A 21,684-nucleotide genomic window follows, 5' to 3' on the forward strand; every position below is an offset into this window, starting at 1 on the left:
TTTCTTGAAGAAGAATTACATGTCTCTCTATGTGATCCCATCTAACAACATCCATTTGCTGAACAGAGTCTCCCATGTTGAATTCTTGGGAGGACCTCCAACATGGGAAAAAAAATGTCAAAAGGCCAACCTTCTTCTCTTGTGTTGATGTTGCTTAGCCCGCTTTTCGCTCTTTTTGTGGATTATTAGACGGGCTCTGCGTCAATCAATAGGTTGGGTTTAGGCTCAGTGGTTCGGAGGATTAATCACGACCCGAATCCGGATTTTTTTATTATTTAAAGTACTTGGACCCCACAAAGCACTTGGACCACTTGTCTGAAATAGAGGTGGTGCTTCAGATGAGAATGAATCCACCAGACCAAACAAAATCAGATCACATAGAGAGAGTTTACCACTTCATGAAGAACAGAGAGTAGACCTGAAAGCAGTGCATTGATTTGGGTGCATGAAACCATGGGAAGTCTGCACTTGTCTCTAGTGGTGAAGTCTTCACAAGTTCTCCAGGTGGTTCGTCTCATCGAACTGGGCAAGCACAGGGATTGATGAAGCTTTTCTACCAGGTAGTGTTGTCCTCTCTACTGGTCGCCCCTTTCGTGACTCGAACCCGTGACGTGATGGCTGTTCTGATACCAAATGTTAGGCACTTACGTATTCCAAATCCCCAGAGCTGGTGGAATATATTAGATTAAGCCCTTTTTAAACATGTTCCAGACCGGGCTGGGTCCCACCTAGTTCCATACTTAGGCAGGCCATCACTTGGGACCATACCAAAATTGTCCCAAACGGGGCAAAGTCGTGTAATCTTTTGGTGTGGGTGGGATTTATTGGCATTTTAATAGTGTAGCATATCATGTTAGCATGATGCAGCTCTTTCAGCACAAAGGCAATAATGGGCAATCGCATCTCAAACAAGATCTGATGGTGAATTTAGTTCCTGGATGCTTGTGGAGTTGACCTGGTGCAATGGTAAGGTTGCTCCATTTTGACCTGGTGGTCACGGGTTTGAGTCACGGAAACAGCCTCTCTGCAAAGCAGGGGTAAGGCTGCATACATCTAAGCCCTCCCCAGCCACAATGGCAGGAGCCTCATGCACTGGGCCGCTTTTTCTTTTCTTTTTTTATGCTTGTGGAGTTGACATATCCAAAATATGCTTAAACATTTAAGAGCATCTTCAATAAGAACCATCTGACTTACATGTGAAACTGGTTATTTTTACATCAGGAATATTTGTAATTTACATCAATGAACAGATTTTTGGCATCTTCTGATGCCGATGAGACAGTCATGTGGCATATCATGACCACGAAAGAATGATTAAGTATATGCATTAGAGACCTTATGTACATATAAATATAGCATAAGATCGCATATACAACAGCATATGAGAGACCGAGAGGGACTATCACCTGACAAAACTCTCTCACAAACCGCTGCTTACTGGCTTGAGTTCAGGTCAGGGATTCGGCCAGCACCAGCGTGTGCCACCATCCACATGAGACGTTTTTCAGGATGCAATCATCAATGGGGACCTCAGAAGGAATGCTGCGGTCGACCACGTCACCTAATCCAAGCTGTTGCGAGCAATCAGGAAATTGTTAGTATCTGTCATGAGCGAAAAGAGGAAAAACTGAATGAGTGGAGGGAAGATGAAGACAATTGAATCTAGAGGAATGATAGATTCAAAGGCGCCCTTGCAAAAAAGGAGGTAAGGGCGCCCCTATTGGTCTAATTCCACTAAAAGCATTTACGATCATAAATTTATGTGCCATCTAATTCCACTAAAAGCATTTACGATCATAAATTTATGTGCCATCTTAAATGTGATTTGACCAATGGGGGCGCCCTTTGCCCCCCTTTTTGCAAGGGCGCCTGTCAGTCTAGACTCCCTCTTGAATCTAATAGACGTTACCTGGCCATACTTGTTCCATCCCCAGCAAAAGAGCTTCCCGTCCCCTTTAAGAATCAAAAGCAACGTTAAAAGGATGTCAGGACGGGTATAGAAAGTCCTAATATATTTGTAGCGACTCTGGAAGCAACTCTTTTTTCATATTACATGTAAGCACACTATATATGGTTAGGTTTGTTACAGGCACATTCGCATGAGATTCTGTATTTTAAATTTGATTGTAATATACATTAGTCCATGCCTAAACATAAATGTGCATCTCTTTCGCTTGGAAATTGCTGGGAGTGGCTGAAATTTGCATCCTGAAACTGATTTTTCTACTGGGAAAAATATTGCCAGAACAGACCATGATCAATTTACAGGTGTGATTTTCCGACAACAATATGAGGTGAATTCAAAGAGGCCTTGGCGGTTGCTCCATTGTGACCTCGTGGTCACAAGTTCGAGTCACGGAAACAGCCTCTCCGCAAAGCAGGGGTAAGGCTGCGTACATCTAGCCCTCCTCAAACCCCGCAATGGCGAGAGCCTCGTGCACTGGGCTGCCCTTTTTAATACGAGGTGAATTCAGCAGATTTTAAGACCTGGTTTTCTGATTACAAGATGAGGTGAATTCAGCAGATTTTTCAGGTGTGATTTTCCGGTAACAAGACGGGGTGAATTCGGAAGAAAAGGAAATATTCTCTCCTTTGAATCCTTTTGTTTCCAAATGGTATCATTATACATGAACCACTGCAGCATGGTTTCAGTTTTAAGCATAAAGTAAAGGCAGAAGAAATCTAGACAGCCTTTATTTATGATAGATACACCCTTATATTTTGAACTTTCTCGGTAACTATGGGCATGTTCTTCAATGCTTTTCATTCTCGACTTTTTTGATCGGACGAAATGGGTGGAAGAGAAACGCTCACGAAATGGGTGGAAGAGAAACGCTCACGCAACTCCACTTAGCTTTGAGAATTGGCCACAAATTCCTGCTGGAGAGTCGGAAAGAAAAGAAATAGGTGGTAGGGGTAGTTTGGTTATGTTGCATTTTTCTTGTCTTTTTAGCCGTTTTAGCACAAGTAGGGATATTTTCGGTTTTTTACCATGTATGGGCTGCCTATATAATGCCCTTCCTTCTCATTTGTAAGGGATTTTTTGGAGAATTGAAAAGTGTAGAGATTCCTCTTTTGGAGAGAGAGTTTTATCTCCTCTTTCTATCCCTTTGTTCTTCCCTAGGGTTTGGACTTCGGAAATTGTAGATTAGGGTGCTAATCTTTTTTATAAATCTTCCGTTTTCTCTTATTTCTTGTTAAATGCTTGAATTCATCACGGATTTCTGCACTTGAAGTGATCTCTTGCGTTCCATCGCTTAAAGACCCGTCAAGAATTCAAGAGCAGGAAGAACGCTTCCACGGCCACCGTCATCACTATCTCTCAAAAATTTCATATGCTGACAACAGTACATGTATCCTAATCCTCACAGTCCACACACACTCTCTTCCTACTCAAAACTTGACGGAGGGACATCTTTTGCCTTCTCATTTGCTTAATATCATCTGTTTTATTATTCATCCGTATATTCTTCGAAACCTTAAATTCCTTTCTAGCAGTATTTATTCATATTCCTCTCATTACCCTTTTTCTCTCAAAAAATCATACACCACAAACAATAATGAAGTACATGAACTCTTAACCCTCATATTCTACACACAATCTCTTCCTACTCAAACAGTAACCCTAATCTTAATCCAATGCACATTCTTTTCTTTTTCTCATTATTTTTCTCTAGTACACTTTTCTTTGCCTCTTTTATTTCCCGGTATCTCTTCCTCTCTATCTTTATTCTCTCATGAGTTTCTAATGACATAACTGTTCTTTCTACTGACATCTTCTTCGGAAACCTACAATCTCAAATTGTTACTATCAAACATATTAATGATAATCTCTTTTGAAAGGTCAAATTCTTCCCATAGCCCATGCTTAAGAATAACCATCTCAACAGAAGAATACGTGATGAAGTCATGAGGTGATATCATTATTGGGGGAGTTCACTAGGAGAAGAACCTAGAGTACAAAACTTGGCATACTGAGGACCAACTTATCATTGGTTGCCCAACTTGGATAGAAGGTCACACAGTTTATCTTACCTAAGGACCTGTGTGAGGAGTTCATCCAATTGGTCTTGAGTCTTCAGATGAGGAGTGACAATAATTTTTGAAGCCACCTTTTTACAAACAAAGTGACAATCGACTTCGATGTGCACTTTCCTTTCATGGTAAACAAGGTTGATGGAAATATGAATTGCAGCCTAGTTGTCTCCATACAAGTTTATCAGAAAAGGGAATTTAATCGCTTAGTAATGTGTCGAGGTCTGACACAGTCATGGTGTAGAGGATGTCATTTCGGTTGAGGTAGGAGAAGGTAGTGGAGGTGGGAGCTTGTCTCAAATGGAATAGTTATGAGGCACTGGATGGGAGGGTGGGGGTAGGTCATGAGTTGTGTGGTCAGGCAGGCTCGAGGATGTAGGATTTGAAGGACCGAGGGAGGGCAGTGTTGGGGTTTCATGACAATGACACTGATATTTGTTTGCAGAGATGGGGAGAGAGGGTTTATGAGATTGAAGAAGAAGGAGGATATGAAGATGATGAAAAAGGGAAATGGATAAGATTTACACAATGGTAAATGAAAGGGTTGAGATTTATGTGACGGCACAGGTTCCTGCTACATTGTTTGTGGAAGCGGGAGAAAGAGAGTGAAGGGGGGGGGGGGACTCAAAAGGTTTTTTGGTATTTAAATTTTGAGAAAACAATTAAGGTGAGTGAGGGGTAACCAAGATGGCTTACCAGAGACACATAACCCTAATGTGAGGAGTGACATTTCCACTGCATTATAATCATGGTTTTAAATTTCGGTTTCGGCTAAAATTTTGGACTTATCCAAAACCGAAATTTCGGGAGAAATTTGGTACACGCGCACGAATGTCCGGAAATATGGGACGAAATTTCGATCGAAATTTCGTTCAAAATTATTTAACGTAATAAAATTTTAATATTATTTCGACAAAATTCCCAAAATTACCGACCAAATTTCGAACGTAAATTTCAAGATTTTCGGTTTCGGTACGTTTCGGTTTCTGTCCTCTTTAAAACCATGATTATAATGTTGCCATGTATAAACGAGATTTTGAAGTTAGTACAATCTATATTGAAGTTAAGTCTGATGAAATGAACATATGTTTATTAGGGGAGCCTAGTCAACAATATTCACCACAAAGTACTTACATAGATCATTAGATAACCCAGTCCTCTCTGAAATTTGACAAGTTTGTTTTCCTGTTACCTTTATTGATGAATAAACCTGGAATGAGGCCATCAAACATCAAATCTCTTACATCCCAGTCATTAAAATGAGATTCATAGACCTAGGCATGTAGTCTGACCTTCAGTTGATTAGAGTACTCAATCAACTTTCCATGAATTGAGAATTTCAAGTATCCAATTAAGTTTTTCGAGTACTTGATCGTATTTTGGGTAATTAATCAGTTGATCAAGTTGTTTTGGAGCATTAAAAGAAATATGATCAAGTTGTTTTGGAGCATTAAAAAAGCCTTGAAGGCGTTAAATCAATTCATTGATATAGTGGAAGATAAGTGACGAGCAATTACAAAACTAATAAATACATCAATGAAAGCATTTATAAATCAGTTAGATGATTCAGATGCATACCTGTGATTACAGCGCTGTGACGTGCTCCACAAGAAACTATTTTGCCATGTCTGTTTTCCAAACTTGGGGCCTCCAAAAGCCTTGGGAGAGTCTGGAAACAAGACATTCAATGCAAGGGAACATTTAATCGCACATCCATTCGATTGAAAGGGCACTTCTATGTAATTCTTAACATCTTCCTCTGATAGAGAAAAATTTGAGTGGTTCTCTAGTTGCATGGTTTTAGAATGAATGAAACTGCATTATTCAAAAAAAAAAAAAAAAAAAAAAGAATGTACCTCAGCTTGCTCAGAACCAGTCCCCAACTGCCCGAACTGATTCCCACCAAATGAATAGACATCACCATCCGCAGAAATGCAAACCGTATGCCATAGTCCAGCAGCAATTCCTTGTACGTGGATACCCCAAAGAGATGACACACAAGTAGGACTCAATTCGTCATCTGTACTTCCTTGCCCACACTAGACCAAGAGTACACCATAAGAAAAAGAAAATTAGAAGCGTTACAATCAAAAGCAAAAACAATTGTCGCCTGGTTATGGGAACCTCATCTTGAACATTTTACAGTGCTTTTCTCCACCTTTTCTACAATTCCTACATGTTGATGCTAGAGAGTATTAATAGTTTGAAAGAGCTAGAGACAAGTCTAATGGTTACATGTTGATAATAAAGATGGCAGAATGTCAGAAGCATGTCATGGGAAAAAGTAGAAAACCATGTGTCGTAACCAGCATATGCCTTATCAGGAACTTCGGAGTATCTGTCCAATGCTCAAACTTCAAAATTCTATTAAATCAAATGTAACAATAACAAGGAGACAGATGACTTCCAGCATGAATTACTTCAGTATGCCTCAATATGGTTCCACCATTCATCAATGAAACTAAAATCCGTATATGACTTAATTACTTAATACTCATTGATTACTTAAATTTTAAGAATTTTGACTTAATTACTTTTGACCTTACATGGCAATAATTTATTCACCTGCAAAAAATGAGCACTGATGCCAAATATTCAACAACCTGAGAAACAATAGACAGTACAGTAAGATATCAAATAAATAGAGGAAAAAATCACTGAAACTTGTTAAAGTATAAAAGATTAAATAAAGCCTTCTCCAACAGCTTAAGCTTTTGGAGTAACTGATTGTTTCACATGGTATCAGAGCAAAGGTCCTGAGTTCAAACCTCCTTGATATTAAAATTCCACATGCAATGGTCAATCCAAAAAAAAGAAGGGGCCTCATGTGCCACGTGTAGGCCAATCCCACACGTGAGGGGGAGTGTTAAAGTATAAAAGATTAAATAACGCCTTCTCCAACAGCTTAAGCTTTTGAAGTAACTGGCTGTTTCACAAGACTAATTCAAATTTAAGTATATCAACTTATTTTTTATCATTATATGCTTACAAAGCTGTGGCCTACGCCAGAAATCATACTTCTGGTTTTAGGGTTCACATGTCACTCATCTGTGTATATCTACAGTGGGCAACTATAGGAATCTTTTGAGTTTTCACTTTCTTATATTTGCATGATTCCCCAGATTGAAACATGGTCCAACTTGCTTAGACAGCATGCTAAGGCATTAGCTGTTGAAGAGCTACTATTCTTCCAATAACTAAGAGTTCACAAGACTAGTATAATATGATTCCGTCAAGGCTGTTGGGTCATGCCAAACAAGTTTCAAATATTGGCATCGGTCAGCATATTGAATGGATGCTGAAAAGTTACGTAATGGCCATATCAGCGACATGTATTTGGCATTATGCCTGTGAATTGGGTGAAACGAATACTCATTAACCCAAACACAGAGTGGCTTTTGTAATGTTTTGATCATGTTTTTATATTCAAGGTTTAAACAGTTTTGGTATGTGTTTCGGTCTCCACAAAAAAATGGAGAGACGTCGGTTTTGGTTGAATATTTCATTGGAAATCCTTTAAAATTATAGAAAGGTATGGAAACATATGTAGGTAATGAATTTTTAAGATGAAGCAACAACAAATGATAGAATAAGCGCAAATGCACGCATAGAAACCATCAAATAAGCAAGACAATCATTCATTTTTTTTTTGAATGGCAGCAAGACAATCATTCATAATGCTTTAACAACATCGAACACCTAATGACATGCATTGTATCGCATGTCTGATAATACATACACACCGCATTTCACATGCAATTTATGTAAGTATGTATACATAATACATACACAACACATTTCACATGTAATTCATATATATTTAATTATGTAATACTTACTGACATAGCATAGTATATGACAAAATACACTAAATGGCAAAGAAAGATATATGATTTTCAAAGAAAATATTTGTTTTTTAATAATTTTTAACATTTTATTAAAAAAAAATTTATGTATAACATGGCAAGGCTAAATCCAGTTTTTCAAGATGTGGATGCGGGTCAAAATGCGGCCAAGGTAAATACTAGTTGACTAGTCGTCTCCGTGCGGTGTGGCTGAGAATGCAATACTTACTAGCATAGTATATGAAAAAATACACTAAATGGCATGTAACATAAATTTTATGTGTAACATGGCAAGGCTAAATCCAGTTTTTCAAAATGCAGATACGGGTCAAAATGCGGCCAAGGAAAATACTAGTCGACTAGTCATCTCGGCGCGGTGTGGCCGAGAATGTAATACTTACTAGCATAGTATAAGAAAAAATACACTAAATGGCAAAGAAAGATATATGATTTTTAAAGAAAATATTTGTTTTTTAATAATTTTTAACATTTTATTAAAAAATTTAAAAATAATGAAAAAAATAAACATAAATTTAATGTATAACATGGTAAGGCTAAATCCAATTTTTCAAAATGTGGATGCGGATCAAAATGCGGCCAATGCAAATACTTGTCGACTCGGCATGGTGCGACCGAGAATGTTTGACGCAATCAAGAATGCGACTGACGCAGTGAAGAAAAAAATTCCAAAAAAAAAAAGTTATATATATATATATATATATATATATCGACTCGGCATGGTGCGACCGAGAATGTTTGACGCAATCAAGAATGCGACTGACGCAGTGAAGAAAAAAATTCCAAAAAAAAAAAACTTATATATATATATATATATATATATATATATATATATATATATAGAGAGAGAGAGAGAGAGAGAGAGAGAGAGAGAGGAAACTGTTGGTGAGCTTAAGCGCACCAAACTTATGGTCCGCTTAAGCTCCCCAATCACATGGGTCCCACATTTTCTGTGGTGATCCAAACCATTCATTTGCAAGGCCTTATGATAGATAGGGGGTGTACCAAAAATCAGCTCCATAGGATCATCCTAACCCCTCCATTTGTGGAGGACAAAAAATGGGCAGATTTGTGTCTGTCCATTTTTGTCCTCCACAAATGGAGGGGTTAGGATGATCCTATGGAGCTGATTTTTGGTACACCCCCCATCCATGTAAGGGACTTTCAAATGAATGCTTTGGATCATCCTAACAAAGTGGGCCCCCATGTGATTGGGCGCTTAAGCTCACCATAAGTTTGGTGAGCTTAAGCGCACCAACAGTTTCCTCATATATATATATATATATAAACACAGAAATAAAAAAATAATAATAAAAATAAGGACCTAGGGAAGGAGAATATATGAAAAAGTTTAGATGTCGATTTCGTTTCCGCCGAAACATTCTGTTTCGACTGGAAAACCGGAATGGAACATGGAACATGGGTAAGTTCTGAACGTTTCGATCGGTTTGGGTCCGTTTCGGCCGAAATAGGTTGTTTCGTCCTGAAACACCATCTTTAAAATTTACAGAAATGCCCCTTAACGGCTAGTTTTCAGTTTTTCTCCATTTTTTCCCTCATTTTTTACTGTTTTGACCATTTTATAGTCATTGGAAAGGTATTTTCCGTCTTTTTCTCTCTACAAGCGCTGGAACTTCTATATAAACCCATTCAAGGCTTGATTTTCTTATTACTTTACCACCTTTCTTACTCATCCCTACGCTACTACTTTCTTTCTACAACTCTACCACTTTATTTTAAGTCTACTACTCTCTACTTATTACTTCTACCACCTTTCTTACTCATCCCTACTCTACTATTTTCTTTCTACAACTCTACCACTTTATTTTAAGTCTAATACTCTCTACTACTTTCTTCTACTTCAAAGGAAGGCATCTACTCTAATAGAGAATTTGAGTAAAACCATCATTAGTCAAGTGAGTATTTCAACTTTGACTGACACTTATGGCAACTCATAAAAACACTTGGATTGATAGTATGGCCATGGGATATTTAGCAAGAGAACATAACAAAAGCACACTATGTAGGTCACTGTTCTTATCACTAATCATAAGGAAAGCTACAAGCAATCAAAGCATTATAACTACTACTAGTGACTTTTCAGATCTTAAGAGTAGTTTCTCATAGAGGTCCAACATCAAGTGTGTGAGCAAATGGGCTACTAACATGATTTTCAGGCAGGGGAATCAAAACAAAAGACTTCGTGGTATTGATAGAAAAAGCTCCAAATTAGGAAATGGAATATATCAGGAGGATGCATTCTTCTATATACAATATTCCACCTTGCTTAAGGTTAATTATTCGATGTGTTAGTATTGGTTTTCTTAATCAGCTTCATACAAACTAAAAGAAATAATAACAGAGAAGCAGAAAAGACCAAGCAAACATCATTCATTAACTTGTGGGATTTGCAACTTTTCTCAAGCTTGACCAAAGTGGACCTATCAAGCATCAAATTGGTGCATTTAGGAGGACATATCTGCTTCCATCTTCATCCACGAAAACCATAGTTTCAAAACTTCCCCACATCATCGTGGACTCCCCCGAGTGAACACCATTTTACTTTGACCGCATTCTTGTCCAAGTCCGTGTTTTTCCCTACAAAGTCAATCAAAACTCATTTGACTATAATTAGAACCGCATCAACCGAGTACTCAGCCACGTCAACCAAGTACTCGACCATGTCATGCCGAGTCGACAAGGATTTTCTTTGGCTGCATTTTGACCCAACAATGCAAATCCTTTCGAGTTCTGAATATGTAGAGGTTTCCAGTGTACTACGCCCTTTGATTTGCATGGTACTGGCGTTGAGAACTATTTCTGTACTGCCTCCTTTTCAATAAGCAAACGCTACTTACAATGATCTAATTATGGGTGCAACTAGGGTCGGGTTGAGGCCAACCCGACCCGACCCGAGGAACCCATTTTTCCAACCCGAACCCAACCCAGGTTGGGAAAAGTCAACCCAAACACGAACCAGACCCGAGCTCAACCCGACCCAATTCGACCTTTTTTTGGGTTGAACCCAACCCGAGTTGCACCCCTAGATCTAATCCTCACGAGTTCTTACTATGTAGAGGTTTTTTGGCAGGCTACGTAGAGTTCTATAGAATCAAATACACGCATATATCACACAATCAAGAGAAAGCAGATAAGCATGACCAAGTCGAATCAGTTAGATCCACCAAACAAACAAAGCCTTCTATATGAAGGGAATTATTCATTTCAAGCTAGTTTTTAAAAAAGGAGTGAAGGAACCGAAAAAGGAGCACTTCCAATGGATATGGCATAAACAAGTTACACAAGAAATGCATGGAACACAAGGAGGATAGGAAAAAGAATTTCACCTGTCCATAAAGCCCCCATCCAAAAGTAAGCACTGCTCCAGCATCTGTTAATGCATAAAATTATATTTAAAACCATAAAAATTGACCCACAAGTTTAAGGAACATGTGGCAACAGGATAAAATTAATAGAAACAAGAAAATTGCATGCTAGCAAAAGAGGAACCATGATAAGAAGATCCAACACACAATTTTTAAAATAAAAAATGGTTTTTTTCTTCCGTAAGCCCTTAATCAGTAATATGTTTTTTTGTTCAAATACTCACTAAAAATTGCATATTATCTATTAAGTTAAGGTTATAAGGTTTATTTTCCAAAACATACCTAAAATTGGTTTCATTCACTGTCAGTTATTACTATTTTTAAACTTATAGAATTAGCCTTTAACTAAGAAAGGGCAGTCTTTCATGGCTAGTTTGTAGTAGTGTACAAGTGGATCAAAGCTTATCGGTCTAGGAAACCAAGTCATCTCTAGCCAAAACTCCACTATTCTCTTTGTTTTCTCACGGTTTTCTGCCTGAATCTCTTTGCCGCATATTTGCTCACTCACCTAGGCAGAAACTCAAAGCCTTCCACTAGCAACATAAAAAAAGATCTTCGAATTATTTGGAGCCGGAGCAAAATATGATAGGATTGATCTGCTTCCGTCCGGAGTCAAAGGGAACAACATCAATGAGCTTGTAGCTGCAGGCCTGAAAAACCTCGCCCTGGTTCCTACCGGTGGTGGCGCCAGTGAGGTGGTGACTGTCAGAGGCAGTATAGGCATAGCCGCTGCTGCAGCTCCTACTACTTCTGAGGCAAAGAAAGAGGAGGTCGGAGAAGGGATGATATGGGTTTGCTTGAGAGGTTCTTTCTCTTTTTGTTAGGACATATATTGAGATATTGTTAGTTGGAATCTTTAGTTAGGGGGCATCCTTTTAAAGCCACCATGTTATCTTTCTATTGAATTCACTGTTCTGACATGTAGATGTAGTTGCACTAGATTTGCATCAGATAAGAAATGAGAATGTTGTGGTGGTGGGTTTTCACTTTTGCACGAAATTGTCCAGATTCCTCCACACGGGGAGTCGTCCACTGCTACTACAGGCTCTTCATCATGACCGTCAATTCGTTGATCTAATGGTTGGTTCAAACCAGCCTTATCCGTGGACATTATCGTTTTCCAAGGCCGTCGTGGGTGTGACAAAATCTGCATCCATAAATTTGATGTGGCCCTCACAAACACAAGGCCACCCACATGTGCACGTGCCCCACCGTGCTCAATATGTTCGCCAACGCCCCAACTCAGCTCCCAAGCCACCGCCGCATGTGGTTCACACTAAGACCACAGGGGCTCCACCCTGAGCCGCAGTGCACTTCCATCCTGAAGCATTCAGGTTCTCATTCAGCCATGGCTATGGCTTTACTGAAAGTGCTCGGCTCGTAGTTTCATGTATGTGGCACATAAAGTGGAATCAGTTTCCGGCGAGTGAGTGTGCCTCTCTATATGATGGAGATCAAAATCGTGGACTCGATGACAAGAGTGAGTGTGGTGTGTAGCGGGAACAGGAAGACTAAGTCTTTTTTTAATTGACTTGATGAAAAAGATAATACCAAATGGCAATTAACAGAATTTGGCTTTATATACAGTTTAAAATCTTAAGTTTTAAGAAAATCTATTATTTTTAATGACTAAATAGAAGATATTTTACTAACTAGATACTTATTGACAAAAATCCCATAAAATAAGATAACAAGTGTACTTGTCATTCGAAAAAAAGTGTACTTCTCTGCCATGAAGAAGCTGCAGAATTGAGTAAGACTTTAGCATGATTAAACTAGAGATTAATATTTACAGGAAAAAAAAACCATGTTGAAATTGACAAAGTAACGTTAATGTCCTCCAAAAATTCATTATCCTGCTCAAAATTCACAAAAAGGCCCAAAAGTATGTCTAACTCCAAAATTGGAATAAATTAACAGCATGTCCCCATATTTCTAGGGAAAAACAAAATATCAACCGAGTTTTGCATTTTTTTTTTATTGTATTAAACTATTAATAGAGGATTCCTTGAAAGGAAAAAGGTCGAATAGAAGAATATTAAGCCACGCAATGAAATTAAACCCAACATTCAGCTTTATAAACTATCAGGAAGAAATAATGCTGTCGATAGCTCACCTGTGATTACTGCACTATGCCGACCACCACAAGCAATGGCCTTTACATAACTTCCAGGAACTTTATGAGCCTGCCCTTCTGAACTCTGACCCAATGAAGTTTTGTCTTTTCCATAAGCAGAAATCTCAATACAAGGTACAGGATGCGGTGAGGACACCATACGAATCCGAGAACCCAAACCTAGCTGTCCTTCCCCACCATAGCCCCAACCCCACACCTGACCAACATCTGAAATTTTGTGGAAAGTGGAATGTTAAGTTTTTTTTTAACTCTATTCAATTTTTGTGCATAATTTGATACTCAACTCAACTCAACTAAGCCTTTGTCCCAAACTAGTTGGGGTCGGCTAATGAATCCTTCAGAAAATTTTCTTGAAGAAGGTGAAAGAATCTACCCGATTCAAATTGACTAAGTCTAATCCTGACACTCGTTGGGTTCGTCTACATGGATCATTTTCTTCCATTATCTCCTATCCAAGGTCATGTTCTCTGTTATGCTCCTAGCCATCAAGTCTTTCATAACTGTTTCCATCCAAGTTGTTTTAGGCAAGGTTTTAAATTTCAGTGTCAGTGTCAGTTTCGGCCGAAACCGAAACGTTTCGGTTTATCATGTAAAAATATGATTATGATTTTTGTTTTTTTTTATTTCGATTTCGGTGTAAATTTAGGCGATTTCAATTAAAATTTTGGCTATTTCGGTGAATATTTCATAAATTCCGGTGGATCTATTTAAAATTTCGTTGGAAATTTTGTAAAAAAAGGCTAAAAACGAAATTTCAACCGAAATTTTGGTGACATTTCTGCGAAATTTCACCGAAATCTTGTACAGAAACGACTTCATGTAAATTTCGTTTCGATCGCGGCCGAAACCGAAATATTTCGGCCGAAACGTTTCGGCCGAAATTTAAAACCATGGTTTTCGGTCTGCCCCTACCTCTGTTTACTCCATCAACTTGGCACGAGTCACTTCTTCTCACTGGAGCATCCAAAGGCCTACGTTGGATATGTCCAAACCATCTTTAAGAGGCGCTCTCTCATCTTCTCCTCAAATTTTTGTGCATAATTTGATGCTTTGTGAAAACATAGAGGGGAAGCGAAACGTGAAACGAAAACAACAAACACAGAAAAAAAATAGAGGGGAAATGAGAAATAGGAAAACGATAGAAAATCGCATGAGAAACGCATTGAGAAACGTCTTAGGAAACGCATTAGAAACATTACAGAAACGATACAGAAACACAAAGGAAAACACATGAAACACGAGGAAAACACGAAATATATGGTTTTGTAAATTTTAAATTTGTTAATTTTAAATTTCTATTTGAATATTTCGTTTTTTTATTTTTTTATTACAATATATGCTATTGTTTTCCTTTCTAATATCTACTTTTTGGTGTGTGTTTTCCAAAATGATTTTCTCAAGTTTCACACATGTTTCCCACACGTTTCACATACATTTTCTACGAGTTTTCCATATGATTCTCAATGTTTCACACATGTTTCACATAAGTTTCCCATATGTTTCCCATCTATTTCGGAAACGTTTACCCAATTTTTCCAATCATGTTTCGGAAACATTTCCGAAACACGTTTTGGGGGAAATGAGTTTCACACCTAGAAGTTTCCGGCTACTATGCTTCATAATAATAGACTTTACCTGACAATGCTAATGTATGGCGTCCACCTGCAGCAACTGTCGCGATCCGGACCCCTGGATTAAGTGTTACCAGACATGGCAATGCTGATAGAATTTCTTCACCAAATGTTGAACTTTCAGGAGCCTGCTTAGCGGACGATAGTCTTCTACGCTTTGTGTTTTCCTCACCACCTCTGTTGTCATGATTAGATACTACTCCACTAGTTGTTTTTGAAACTTGAGATCTGGGGCTCACTGTAAGAGTTAACCCTTTACTGAGTTAAGTCTGCAACAAATGAAGATCACCTTCTGTTTTTGCCCCTAATATACAGGCATTAATTGAAATCACCTTGTTCACTCAATAACCCACTTTGTCTCTGAGGTAGATCCTTTTCAAGGTTACCTCCAGTAGACTGATCTCTGATGATTTTCCCCGAGGGAACACACTCTTTCCAACCCCATGTGTAGACTTCTCCATTGTCTGCTTTTTCATACAACGCAATTAAATTAGTTGATGGCTTGGAGGGATAATCCAGATAGCAACAGAGAAATTAAACTTCAAGCAATCCAGATAAATACAGTAGGCCCTTTCACCATTCAAAAGAAGAAGAAAAATACAGTAGGCCCTTTAATCTAATGATTAATATTCTATAAACTATTAACTTCTAATCTTAAATTAAATTTTGAGGAACCTAATTTGTTCCAAAATTAATTACTAAATCTCTACTATCTTATAATCTAACTAATAATATTTTTTGGTTGTTATATTCCAACATCGGATACTAGAACATGTCTTATCTGCATATGCATGCAAATCGGATGAGGATATATGCATTATGGTCTGAGTATACAAGGACAAGTAATAACTAATAATCTCTACTATCTTATAATCTAACTAATAATATTATTTGGGTTTTATGTTACAACATCGGATACTAGAACATATCTTATCTATATATGCATGCAAATAGGATGAGGATATAAGCATTATGGTCTGAGTATACAAGGACAAGTAATACTCTAATAAGTTCAAAGTGTAATGTCTCTTTCCACTTCAAATATTAGTTACTAGAGGAACTACTTTACACAAATCTCATACCCTTGTTATTGTAAATACCTTTCCCTAAAAGTATGAAGGAAATTCAAATCCCCAATTTCTGTTATTTGCAGGTTTTTACCCTAAGGCTCCACTCTTGTATATATTCACGTATTCTAACAAAATGTATGCATCACCAGTCATTAAAAGAACAATCATAACCTGTAACTGCAACACAATGGGCCCATCCTGCTGCAGCCTTCACTATAGAAGCTTCAGTTGGAAGAGGAAATGGCTCTGGCGTTTCCTGAATAAAATGCAACCAGAGAGGGCGGTTTAATTTTCTGAGTAGAAAAAAATGGTCCAATTAAATACAAGGAACACTAAGCACCTCACAACCTCATGCTTCCCAGAAGTCACATAGCTTTGACCTAGATCATCTGCTGAGCCCCATGTAATGAGCTTTCCTGATTCTGAAGGAACAAGATATGGTCGCAAATGAGGTTCATTAGTTTTCAGTAGATTTAATATTCCAAATTTCCACCAAAATATTAGCAATTTGAAAATAAAAAATGTCTGCAGTGCGTGTGTGAGGTCTAAATGGTGTCTATGAACCAAAAGACAAGGGATTGTTTGACTCCTTTCGAGCGAAGCAGAAGAAACCAAAATGATCAGAGATTGTGGAATCTTGTGGGAAATTATATGATTACAAGGTCCTCAATAGTTGTGGCATAGGGAAATTTACTGATATCCTGTGCTCTACCAGATGGTGAAACATTAAGGGTGCTCAAATATCAAGATGTATTATCTAGTACCCCTTGGCCACTTGTGAGAATGGAGTTCTTGGGGACATTCTCCGCAAGATAGGAAATGAAAGGATACTTTCTGGTTCCTGCCACCGTTCATGGAGATAGAGTCGAGAATAGAGGAACTGTTAAATTGTTTTTCAGTAGGACCAGTATCAAAGATTCAAATGAAGAATAGAAAATGTTCTTCACACTGGCCTTTATATTGTCAAAAGAGGCTTTCTGGTAGGCTTTTAGTGGAAGCCAATTGGTCCAACTTTATAGCAACTTGGGTTGGATTTCACACCACAGAAATTAGCGAATGCTATTGACGAAATCTGAGATATTAGTAGAGATTTAGATTTATTCACCCTCACATTTGTAGAGAAACTAATGAAGTAGCAGATGATGCAGCAAGGTAGCGTATATCTAAAGTTGAGCTCTTTGTGAAGCACACTCTGAACCCAAGAACATTTCTACAAACAATTTTTTTCACATTAATTAATGAATTACTCTATAAGTTTTTTATGCTATGTTTACGCATCCTTAATACATGGGAGCACATAAAACATTGCGGGAAAGGGAAAAAACGAAAAGCAAAAGAGAGATATCTTTCCAGTTAAAAATGATACGAAAATTATGCTGAATTCCCAACACCTAATAAAAAGTAGCAAGACTAAAATCAAACAGAAATGAAGAAATCAAGAGAAGTGAACCAAGATTAAGCTCAAACAGGAGAAACTACCAATGATTATTAAATGCATTGCAAGAAAACATAATCAAGGTGTAGAAGGGTAAATTTTGAAAAACAAACTGAAACTTCATGTAGCATAACTAATATTAGGCATGTAGCCTAACAAGCATAGGTAAACACGGCTGTGATGAATACATCCCCTGTAGTATCACATCAAATGAAGGAAAATACAAGCCAAAATTACTGGAAAAATTAGATAATGAAAGAATCATCGGAATCTTCTAAATAAAACTTGAGAAATTCAGAATCAAGCTCATACCATCGAAAAAAAAATGGCCATTTATTGCCACTTACAACACAAGCAAGTGAAAATCAATTCGAAGATCAATAAGTGTTAGGAATTAGCAATGCAGCAGAATAACGATGCAAAAGATAAACGAAAAATCACACAAACAGAACACACAGATTTACGAGGTTCACCCAACCAGGGCTACGTCCACGGTAGAGCGACGAGCCAACGATTCCACTATTCTGAAGAAGAGATTACAAAACCCTCACAACTCTCTAGGGCGGCTCCTAATATCACACCCTTTAATATGGCGTTCTCAGACGCGTTACAATAAAGGGAAAAACCCTAATTCATGAAAGTACAAAACTACCCCCCCGGTATAAAAATACCTTAAAAATTCGGGCAGTCGGGTAAAAGTGTACCGTACTTTCCAGATTAGACTGAGGTCAGGCTTCACCAATACCAATAAGAACTAGAAGTAATACATCAATGAACAAGGAAACTAATAGAAATCGCTTTCAACTCATAAAAACAAGCCAAAACTGCCAAGGAAATCAAGAAACCACTCAAATCTTAAAAAACTGTCCTATATTTCTCCTCAAGACAAAAAATTAGAAACAGAGAAAAATAAAATAGTAAATTCAACGCCCGCAAACTCATTTGAAAAATGAAGAGGAATAGCTAGAAAATGATCTATTCGACAGCCTTAGGATTCGAAAACTAGACCAGTAGCATTTACCACTATGAATATAAAAAAATAAAAAATAAAAAATAAAAAATAAATAAAAAAAGAGGAAAAGGAAGAAACTGAAGACTAAGATGAACACAGATGAAAGAAAAATAGCACTGCAATGATGAAAGTGGGGGACTCAATAATAATTCATATTGATAAAATGATTGAATAGGTAAGGAGCCAGCAGTCGCAGTCGCAGAAACCTGTACCAGACAAGATTCAGGTTTTCACATAGAAAACTGTGATAGTAGCAATCGACTTCTCAAGGCGAGAAGTAGTCAGTATTGAAACTGAAGCCCTAATACTTAGCTAGTCCTCATCTGAAAGTATCAAAACAATTTACACAGTCCAAAAGAAATCAAAGTTGGAAATGACCTAAAATCAAACCAGATATTCCTTACCAGAAATCGCCATGGCAAATCCGCATCCGCCGCCGCAAACATTTTTCCACGAATCTCCATGTACGGACGCCGGAAGACGAACGCCGGTCGGGAAAAGCAGCGATGACCTTGCCGGCGAAGCTCCGGGAAGGTAGCCCCACATTAAAACTACGGCCTCCTTATCTTCATCCATTTTCTCCTCTCCTCCTCCCTTCATATGACACACACAAAAAATGGCTTCAGCTCTGTCTTTTTACAGAAAACCAAACCCTAGTATTTATTTTCTTCTTCTTCTTCTTCTACTTCTCAATTTGGTGTGTGTGTGTGTGTTGGGGAGCGTATCATTTTCAGAGTAGGGGGAGAGCCACGTCGGATCCTTACGTGGAAACTTTAAGCACGTGGCGAGAGCCAAACCGGTGGAATTGCTTTTCGATTCCTGGCCACGAGTTCTCGAGAAGTTTCTGGAAAGTCGCTTTACTAAAGGCCGAAAGGTGGGACCATTTGAGGCGGGTGGACGTGGCCGTTTGTAAGTTTGACACGTGTGGTTACGGTGATACTAATGATTTGTAGTGCCACGAGTGGTATTAAGGAAATATGATTGGAGTCGTTAACCTGCAAACGGGTGGGCCCGGCCCCCAACCAGTACGGGTCCAGGTCGTACGGGCAAGTTTAACCCATATGGGCAAGGTGGACCCGAGGGTCACTGGTCTCTCTTTTTTTTGCTGTTCCCACACTCTGGATGATCCAAACCGTCAATGAGATGGGCCATAACATAAATAGGTTGTGCCCAAAAATCATTTCCATAGGATGATCCTAGCCCTCTGGCCTATGGAGGAATTGCATATTATTATTTATGGAAATCTCTGTAGATCGGAGGGCGAGGAACATCCTATGGACATGATTTTTGGTTTGTGCCCTATTTACGGTGTGTTCCATCACAAGGACAGTTTAGATCATCCTATGATGTGGTTAGTATAGTATTTTCTGAAAAACACGAGACTTTATGAGCTTACACCATATAAAATCTCGATCATTTGGGTTTTTACGGGCACCCGCGTGACCCAATTTTGACGTGACCCGTACGGGCCGGGTCAAATTTCTACATGTCATTAATTCAATGACCTGGACCCGTGGAACCGCGGTCCTGGTCACTTTTTGCCAGGTCTATGTACATGTATTTTTCAAAAACGCAGGCCCACTTTCCAAACCTGTAATCATGCATTTAGTCCTCCCACAAACTCACGTGACCGTCCATCTTTGGGACCCAACAATGAACGGTTCTAATCCACTCACCTAGAGGACTCCAAGGCAGAAATGCTATAGTATAAAATTGCTCCAGTCATATGTGATCTAAAACCGTTCATCTATTGTTAGAAGGGCCACGCCCGCTTGGATTCCATTTTTTAACATGGCAATTTCGCTGGGGGCTTCGTATTTGGGGGACATGGATGTTTTCGGGAAAGATGAACGGTTTGGATCACAGAAAAGGTGGGTCCCAGCAATAATATTGACACATTGCAAGTACCAAAACAAGAGGAGGAGAAAGGAAAGCAGCCATGTTGGTTGTAACTTGTAAGTACGTACGCCTGAGTGGGACCCAACTCTTTTGAAGCCAATTGTTTAGAAGGAAATAAGGAATGAAGGGTGGAAGGACACGAGGCCTAAGTTATGTGCAAATTGATTAGTAGTTGGCAAATTATATTGAGTTCACGTGCATGATTCGAATGCGTGTACGATAAAAACTCGGGAGTTGGGGACCAAGAAAGATGTGAACGCGTGGCCCTCTGTGGGTACCTCAACAAATTAGGGAAATGGTATATTGGCCCCCCTTTTTTTTCTTGGGCCACACCCTTCTACTGTAAAATGTAGTGACAAAATGGATTTAAATTTCATCCCAAATCGAAATTTCGAATTTCGGTCAAGACCAAAACCAAAACGGTCCAAACCCGAAATTGGCGAAATGTACCAAATTTCAGCCTAAATTTCAGGAATTTTGTCAATTTCAGCGAAATTTGAAAAAAAAAATATTAACTTCTATTCATTTTCCAAATTTCGGCCCAAAAAATTGACATTTCATGTGCCTTTACCGAATTTCGGCTGAAATTTCAATTTTGGCTAGGTCTGAAATTTATGCCGAAACCGAAATTTCAAACCGTGGTCATAAATATCATAAAGAATTATTTCGTTTGTCCAAAATAACCTCAAGTCAGACTAAGATAACCCCGAATTTGGCACAGATAAGCGATGAACCCAAATCAGATCGGTATAACTACGAGTCTAACCGATATAACCCTTAGTCTGGATAACCATGAGTCTGACCGAGATAACACCAAGTCTGACAGAGATAATCCCAAGTCAGACCGGGACGAGTCTGGCAGAGATAACTCCAAGTTAGACTAGGATAACCCCAAGTTAGACTAGGATAACCCATAGTTAGACTAGGATAACCCATAGTTTTTCTTTTCCATATTTTCTAGCAACCTCCGATTTTTCCCGGCGTTGTTATTTCTTTTTTCCCTTCCTCTTCTTCTGTTTCATTTTTTTCTAATGACTTCCTTTTTTTTCATTCTTCATTTTCTTCTTCCTCTTCCTCATCTTCTTCCTCTTCCTCATCTTTTTTTCTTCGTATTCTTCCTCTTCTTTTTTCTTCGTATTTGTCTTCCTCTTCTCTAAAGTTACATAGATGAAAAACAGATGAAAAGCAGATGAAAAACGGGAGAAGGAGATGAAGA

At 38.5% G+C, this 21,684-nt stretch overlaps 1 protein-coding gene across 4 annotated transcripts; it reads right to left on the bottom strand.

Moving 5' to 3' along the window:
• Positions 1 to 1,148: 1,148 nt before the first annotated feature.
• On the bottom strand, positions 1,149 to 19,271 carry LOC143880039 (ultraviolet-B receptor UVR8-like). 4 transcript variants are annotated; one of them, XR_013251477.1, is made up of 12 exons: positions 18,974 to 19,271; positions 16,471 to 16,544; positions 16,294 to 16,378; positions 15,385 to 15,516; positions 15,057 to 15,290; positions 13,401 to 13,628; positions 11,246 to 11,289; positions 5,892 to 6,074; positions 5,614 to 5,704; positions 5,170 to 5,245; positions 1,910 to 1,953; positions 1,476 to 1,571 (listed from the first exon to the last, which is right to left on the bottom strand). XR_013251477.1 is itself a non-coding variant. In XM_077382803.1 (11 exons), exons 1-11 carry the CDS (start codon positions 19,167 to 19,169, stop codon positions 1,449 to 1,451), a joined length of 1,380 nt encoding a protein of 459 aa, XP_077238918.1. In that variant the 5' UTR covers positions 19,170 to 19,269; the 3' UTR covers positions 1,149 to 1,448. The 4 variants fall into 4 exon arrangements, 3 of the variants coding, with proteins under 3 accessions (XP_077238918.1, XP_077238917.1, XP_077238919.1); XM_077382803.1 differs by lacking the exon at positions 5,170 to 5,245 and having other exon boundaries at positions 1,149 to 1,571; positions 15,439 to 15,516; positions 18,974 to 19,269; XM_077382802.1 differs by lacking the exon at positions 5,170 to 5,245 and having other exon boundaries at positions 1,149 to 1,571; positions 18,974 to 19,269.
• Between the last annotated feature and the right edge of the window lie 2,413 nt (positions 19,272 to 21,684).

This window comes from Tasmannia lanceolata, unplaced genomic scaffold, assembly GCF_043159265.1.
Source record: "Tasmannia lanceolata isolate RefF3 unplaced genomic scaffold, GAP_Taslan_0.1 ptg000006l, whole genome shotgun sequence".
Lineage (NCBI taxonomy): Eukaryota > Viridiplantae > Streptophyta > Magnoliopsida > Canellales > Winteraceae > Tasmannia > Tasmannia lanceolata.